Source organism: Belonocnema kinseyi, chromosome 2 (genome assembly GCF_010883055.1).
Source record: "Belonocnema kinseyi isolate 2016_QV_RU_SX_M_011 chromosome 2, B_treatae_v1, whole genome shotgun sequence".
Classification (NCBI taxonomy): domain Eukaryota; kingdom Metazoa; phylum Arthropoda; class Insecta; order Hymenoptera; family Cynipidae; genus Belonocnema; species Belonocnema kinseyi.
Window position 1 is genome coordinate 9,335,505 of NC_046658.1, and position 7,872 is coordinate 9,343,376.

At 30.4% G+C, this 7,872-nt stretch overlaps 1 protein-coding gene across 3 annotated transcripts in view; it reads left to right on the top strand.

The window, feature by feature from the left end:
- LOC117182998 overlaps positions 1 to 7,872 on the top strand; it is a 298,189-nt gene that overhangs the window by 206,639 nt on the left and 83,678 nt on the right. For all 3 annotated transcript variants that reach the window (XM_033376129.1, XM_033376127.1, XM_033376128.1), the window contains exon 5: positions 39 to 234. In XM_033376129.1, the coding sequence (XP_033232020.1) occupies positions 39 to 234 (196 nt within the window). The remainder of the gene's footprint in view (positions 1 to 38; positions 235 to 7,872) is intronic.

The window sequence follows — 7,872 nt, forward strand, 5'->3', positions numbered from 1 at the left end:
TTCAAAGAAATAATTCAATTCTTTCAACAAAATTTCAGGTTTGTGGAGACTTTCCAGGCATCCCAATTATTTTGGCGAGATTGTTGTTTGGTGGGGTATCTTCATAATATCCTTGAATGTAATTGAAGGCATAGAATGGATTGTTATTGCCTCTCCTATATTTACAACACTCATTATTCTATTCTTATCAGGAATGCCTCTTCTTGAAAAAGCTGCTGACGAACGTTATAGAGAGTGAGTTGCATTTTTCTATTGATTTTGTTTCTTTGTTAAAAATCTTTCAGATATTCCAGACGAATAACGATAACATTTTACACCAATTTTTTAAGAGTACTATTTATAAATAAAGTGAAATAGCTGCGGAAATGTATTCAAAGTACCATACAATGCGACAAATCGCTGCCTTTTCCTATATGACTTGTTTCATATATGTTTTTAAATCTGACCCATGTTAGTGCGTCAGTGGTCACTAGCCATAATTCTAAAAGCGTGCGGGAGCCTAGTAAATCGAATTAGAATTATCTTATCATAAACGTATCCAAAGGACCTGAGTTCCAAGAAGCTCATATAAATTTTGCAACATTGCCCCCTTTTTCGAAGTTCCGATTAATGTTTCATAATTTATTATAAATAGAAATCTATGACATTCACAAAAGAGCGCAAACATTAATAATATTTTTTTAATTTTCTTTTGGGTAAACCTATTTTAGCATCCTCAATTACCACATGTCGCTTGGTGATTTTTCAGAACAAATTTTTCATTTTTATTTTCGAAAAATATCATGTGTCCTAGTGAAAAGGAGTGTAAGTACTGCAAAATAAGTGTCCAAATTTTTTGCAAGCGCTCTTTCCTAACATGTCTCTGGACAAGAAAGAGTTGTTACATGTGCTGTAGAAAAGAAGATAACAGGGCCTAAGAGGCTTGTTATTCGTGCAACCCCACGGTGTGTCCAAAGCATCGGGTATTCATGTGAGGAATTTGTGTCGGTAGAGGATAGCGCTTTCATTATTCATTATTTTTTCATTTGTAATCATTCTGTAAGAATTAGTCTCAAAAAAAAAAATACATGAAAAAATAATGAAATAATCATTAAAAATCGTTCCTTCCACTTTTCATCCAGTAATTTTATTTAATTGATATAACGGATACTCTCTTTGCAGGATGAAATTTTCCGGCTGGGGGGCCCACGACCCTACATAGGGCTTTGTGAAATTATTAGATAGGATGGCGCTTTAATGGTGTTGGTTAAGTCCGACTTTGAATTATTTTTTTCATTGGTACGGCACTGATTCAATATATATTTTTTTAGAAGGATTTGCGAACGAAACAAAGAAAACTTGACGAATATCCGGAGTACAGTTACAAGACACACACAGGGCATGTCAGTTTTGTCTGACTTTTTCCCCATTTCGTAACGTATTTCGAAAAATTTAGGGTCACCATTATCAAAGCGTGGCCCTTTGAAAACCTGGTATATCTCAAGAGTTTTCTATTATGTCAGAATTATGAGTAAAAAATAAATTGTCAAACGATTCCTACCGTTCAAATGCTGTCGTCTGCAAAGCCCCGGATATTCGACAAGTTTTCTTTCTTTCGTTCGCAAATGCTTCGGGAAAAATATATATTGAGTCAGTGCTGTATCTATAAAAAATAATTCAAAGTTGGATTTAACCAACACCCTTAAGGGTTAATAAAACCTCGTTTTTCAATCCTTTACATTTCGGTACAACGCGTACCTTTTTCAAAAGCTTTGAACATAAATAATTATATTTTTACAATTAGTAATATTAAAGTATTCCGGCTACTGGGAAAGTTAGTCAAAGCTTTGCCCATTATTTATTTCGGAAATGTGGAATTAAATACAAAATTTGGGTAGGATATCAGTTACTAAATTAGGTAACCGATTTTTATGCTGATCAATATAAATAAAATGTTTTTGAAATAATAATTGAATGTAAATTTAAATGTTGATTTGACTCGATTCTAGGTACATTTGTTATTCTAGGCTACATTTTACTAAAATTAAGCACAAATACCCTGGAAGCAAATATAAATGAGAAGTAATTCGAATTTTGCATTATATTTTCTGGCTGAAAAAAGTTTTCCTAACCATATTTAACGTATTCTAAAGCCACAATTAACCTTTTTTGGAGCCCGCGAAAGGCCTCTCCATAAGATCCCATGTTTTTTGACACGACTTTAAACAGTGATAATTCCAATTTTAACCTGAAAAGGGCCCCTAAAAAGGCTTTACGTGAAAGAGGGCACATTTCTCCGCAAAAAACTAATTTTAATGATGTTTCATCTGATCAATCCAATAGCGGGACTGCCTTCAGGAAACCAATCATGGTAAATAATTTCGTAGATTAAGGCCATATAACGAGTGTACCAGCTGATCAAGTCAGTCCTGAGATCAATATTTTTTCACCCATATTTAAAAATAAAAGGTTAAATAACGGGGAATTTTTTTCGGAAAATATTAATAAATATTAAAGGACCATTCGCGGCATGGCACAGAGTTAGGAGAAGAAAAAAGTTTATTTATGAAAATAAGAAATGTCGATCGATCTGTATTACCGACAGATGCGTAGAAGTTCGAAGTTGTGTGTACTCGCTGCAATATTGCTGCTCTGATACAGATATGTACTATCTCAACATATAAATTTTTTTATCGAAAATTGCTTGCAATGCAACTTTTCAACACGATATCTGATTCTATTAGGAAGCAAGATCGGAACGAAAAGTACCGATATAGCTTCCAGTTTTATTTTCTTTGAAATTTTTTTCCTTCAAAATTACCACCAGAACAAAGCAAATAAAAGCACTTTATTGCCTCCTCTTTCGTTTTCAAAGCTTTCAGACCGATACCATATGTCGTTTAGGCGTAAGTTGGGAAAGCCTACATAGGATCTTTTATAGGATCCTAAATGATTTTATGGTAAGGGCATGGGTTCCTTTTTCCTATGTTAGAATCCATATAAGAACCTATAGAGGTTCCTACTACTAAGCAATCGCATATTCTAAAATAACTACTGCGCAGCTGTATCTGCTGTAGGAAACTACTGCGCAGCACTTCCGCCTCATCATCTGTCTTACATAGGCCACTAATAGGATTCTATATAATATCCAATGCAGGAAGCTGTTTCATTTCCTATAGGTGGCTCCTATACTGACCTATATAGGTGACCCTATATAGGTATTTGCAATAGGAGACCCTCTCGCTACATAGCCTCAAGGTTATGTGATGAGTGGGTCACGTGACCAGATTCCTACCTGTTTAATGTTTACGTTTATAAATAATTAATTTTGCCAGATCAGCAATAGACAGAGAAGAATCGTTAAAAATAATGAATAGTTCAAGTTTTAATTTAAGTATAGAATACTTGGCAGATTAAAACCATTCTTGAGAACCACACAGATCACTCACTCATTTATATAGACATTTTTGTAATATGTAAGATTTAATGTCTTTATTGAGTTTATCACTTTACTGATCCAAAAAGATCGGACAACGATCTGCCGCGATTCACTGCTGCTCGCACACTGTTATTCTCAAGCGACAAGGCTATCATCACACACTCAAACTGAGAAATCACGTGACTTCAAACATTCATTTAAATATAAAGGAGGCCAGATGGCGCTGGGAGTCTTTCCAGCCTAAATTTATATGGCAAGCATAGGAAAGATTAGTGAAAAATTAATTTGATTACTATTTTTCGCAATGGCATTCGGTTTTATGTATGGCAAATTAAAGTGTGAATATTTTTTAAGTTTTACTACTGACCAAAAGCCATCTTAAGAGAAATGACAGCTACTCAAAAAATGTAATTTATTTTATGTGCCAGAAGGTAAAGAAAATGTTAGAGTCTGACAAAAAGCCATCTTAAGAGATTTTTTTTTGTAAAACCCGAATGCGTCATGCGCAAGACATTTTTTTACACAAGATATTTTGTTGGAGCGAAGCACGATTTTGGAGGTTGGAGTCGCTGTTCTGGAAGTTGCAATAATTGATTGTTGTATAATTTAATATTCTTAATATTATTGTTGTTTATATAATAATTGGCAATTAATATTTTAATATTTTGTTTAAGCGCGACTAGAACGCACGACGGTTCAATCTCGCGCCTGCGCTCGGATATTTATTCCTTGCATTTGGAATGCTTTGAAAAAACTTTATTTTTTTTTTTATTTTTTTTAATGTTTTTTTTTATTTTTTTTTTATATTTAATTTTTTTCTGTTAACTTTCGTCGTTTTTCCACACATTAAAAAAAAATTTTCAACGTTATTTTTCACGAATAAAAAAAAAGTACGCGTCCTATCAAGAAGTGATTCTTAACGAAATTGTGGATCTTTTTTGGGATAACAATTTTTGTTAATTCATCTTTTTTTCGTATCCTACATAGTTTGCCTACAGAATGGAATTTTTTATTTTTAATTATTTTTTTGTTCAACCAAAATTTGAATTTTTGATTTTTGAAGAAAATCCAAAAATTTGTTATGAAAATATTGTAGGGCTTTCAAAAAGAAATTTTTTTCTTCTCTTTACTTTTTTTTCATATCGTGCGTTTTTGGCTTGAAATTTAGATTTTCGGTTGATTTAAAAATTTTTGAAGACGCTATAACTCTGAGAATTTTTTTATCGAAAAAAGTCATAAGGATAAATTGTTTGTTCTTTTTAATACTATAAATATCCGTACATAGAATTTTCAAATTCAGAAAAAAGTGGTCTAAAAAATTTTGAAAATGCGCTCACTTTTTGAATTTTTATCAAAATGGCTGGTCAACGAAGTCGTCCTTTCTTTTAGGACCTAAAAGAAGTGTGCCAAAGATGGATTTGATTCGTTCATTTTTTCGAGAGTTATCGTGTTTACGAAAGGATGGCCGGACGGACAGACAGACAGATGCCACCATGAAAACCTGATTTTCGGATTCAGGGGCTCTCGAAACGTGGAGATCCGTTGAAAAACTGTCGTGTCAAATTTCGAACAATTCTAATACTTTCTCAATCAAAAATGATGTGAATGTAAAAATTACGCATAAATATAAAAATTCGAATAAGTACAGTGTGCAGATTTTAATTAAAAATATGAAACATTTCATTCTTATTTAAAACGATATTTTGATTTTTAAATATTTTTTCGTATAATTGTAAAAAAATAATAAAAACTATATATTGTAATAAAAATTATAGAAGATTTTATCCTAAACTGAAACTATTTTTTTACATTTTAAAATTATTTTGTAGAAATATTAAAAATTAAATAAAGACTAAGTATTTTAATAACAGGGTGGCCGGTTTAATCCAAGGAAAAAATTCCCGGTCATTTCCCGGTTTTTTATGGTTCTGAAACATTTTTCACGCACAATAAAATTTACATGTAAAAAATTGAAGGTACTAACACTATTCAATTTAACAATTTTTAATAAAATGCAGACAAACTACAAAATTTAGAATTTTTAACTTTTAGATATTAATGAGTTCAAAGATTCAGAGAAAAATGGTAAAAATGTAATTCACGTTATCATTTTCAATGCTCTAAATTAAAGAATCAATTCATTTAAAATTTTTTATATTATATTATTTTGAAACAATTTTAAGCTAGAAACGTTAAAAATTGAAAAACTATATTAAAAAAAAAAGAATAATTCTTAAGTTACAAATTAAATTATTTTAATTTTAAACAGAAACACCCTTGAAGAGCTTAAAAATTTTATTTTAAAATCTTGAGAAATCTAGACTTTTAAATCTCTTTTGAAATTAACCGCATTTTTCCTACAATTTTTAGAAAATCCTGCAAATTAAAAAAAAATCTTAATGTCTTTCAGATTTTTTCCTAATAATTTTAGAAATCTTATTAAATATTTTTGAATATTTTCTTTAAACAAATTTCTAAAATGTAAAATTATTTTGATTTTTTTAGGAATTTTAAAAAAATCTTTTTTTTCTTGTAAAGCCTTTCACAATTATTAAAAAGCTTCTAAATTTTTTTTTCATTGAGAAAAATCTACATTTTGTTTTAAATTAAATCATTACAAGTTCCAAATTAATTTTGGAACTTTTAAAAACTTCTAAACACCTCTTAAATTTACTCAAATTTTGTGTACAAATTATAAGTGTTCAATTATTATATATACGTCAAAATTCAACTCAATGCCTTACAGATAAAACATTCTTGAATTAGAACAATTAAAATTGTAACGGTAAAAGTTTAAAAGCTCTCCGAAATTCTAGAGATTAAAAACTTTCTATGTAAAACAACTCAGTTTCAAATTCTTTACTTTTAAATATTTGGTGAAATATTTCTAACTATTCAATAATTATTCTTTTTCTCAATTAAAATTATTTTGAAATGGAATAGATTAAAATTGAATATTTGAGAATGAAACAATATTTAATAAAAAATACATTATTATGAAGTTATTTTTCAATCAGGAAATTCTTAAATTTTGAACGGAGATTTGTGAAATTCCGAGTAAAAAAATAAATTCACTGTCATTTCCCGGTTTTTCATTGTTCCCGGGCTAGCGGATGCCCTGAATAATAAATATGGAACATTTCATCATAAACTCAAACGATATCTTAATTTAAAAATATCTGGTATTTTAATAAATAATATTGAACGTTTGATATTAAATTGAAACTATACTTTTAAATTCTTTGGTGTAAATGTAAAAAATTGAATAAAAACTATATATTTATGAGAAATATGGAACATGTTATCTTAAACTGAAACGATATATTTATTTTTTAAATTCTTTCATAAAAAGATCAGAAAACAAATAAAAACTATACCTTCTTAATTTATTTATTTAAATTTAATTTTTTTAAGTTAATTAATCCTTCAATTAATTGATTAATTCGTTTATTCTAATAAATCAACTGTTATTGTACTAGGGCTACTGTTGCTAATGAATTACTTATTTATACCAACATCTAACATTGTTAATTCTCATTATTTTTTTTATAAAATAAATTTGTTGTTTCACCATGCTTTTTTTCAAACTTACTTGTTACAAAACTACTTCATATAAATTTGATAGACGTATTTAGAAGCATAAAACCGATTGTCATTACTAATAATTTAAATTAAATTAATTTCGAACTGATTTTGCCGATTTGAACGATTTTCCGAAGTAAATTCCAATGAGGGTTCTGGAATTCTGGTAAAAGGGGCTCAAATCAGAAAATGTCCAGGTGTAAGATGGGAAAAGTCTTCAGGGTCATTTGAAAGGGGAGCAATAGGACGGGAATTGAGGCAAGCTTCTATACGAGTAAGAAGGGTATGCAACTCTTCGTATGTAAGAGTATGTGCACCTACAATTCTTTTGCAGATGGTGTTTAAAACTCTTAACTCCAGCCTCCCATAAACCCCAAAATGAGGAGCGGAAGGAGGTATGCAATGCCCAGTAGTATCTTGCATTGCGAACACATTATGCAAATTAGCATCCAGTCTAAGATTCAAAAGGCCATTTTTTTATTCTCGGTCAGCACCGTGAAATGTCGTACCATTATTACTGTACAAGTGTACAGGTCTTCTCCGCCTTGAATAAAATCTCTGAAAGGCGGCGAGGGAAGCGGTAGATGAATAAGAAACGAGTTCTAAATGGACAGCTTGCGTACAACAACATACGAAAAGCGCAACGTAAGTTTTGTAACTCTTTCTGCCACGACCGGAAGCAAAGCGAACATTAAATGGGCGTGCATAGTCCACACCAGAATGTGTGAATGGACGATGTAGGGTTACTCCAAATTCAGTCAAGTACCCTATAATTTATTGATTTCAAATCGTAGATTTCAAATTCTTTATGTCTTACGGTCCAATCGTAAATCGAAAAAATAAATATGAGTCAAAAAAACATGTTCTTCGAA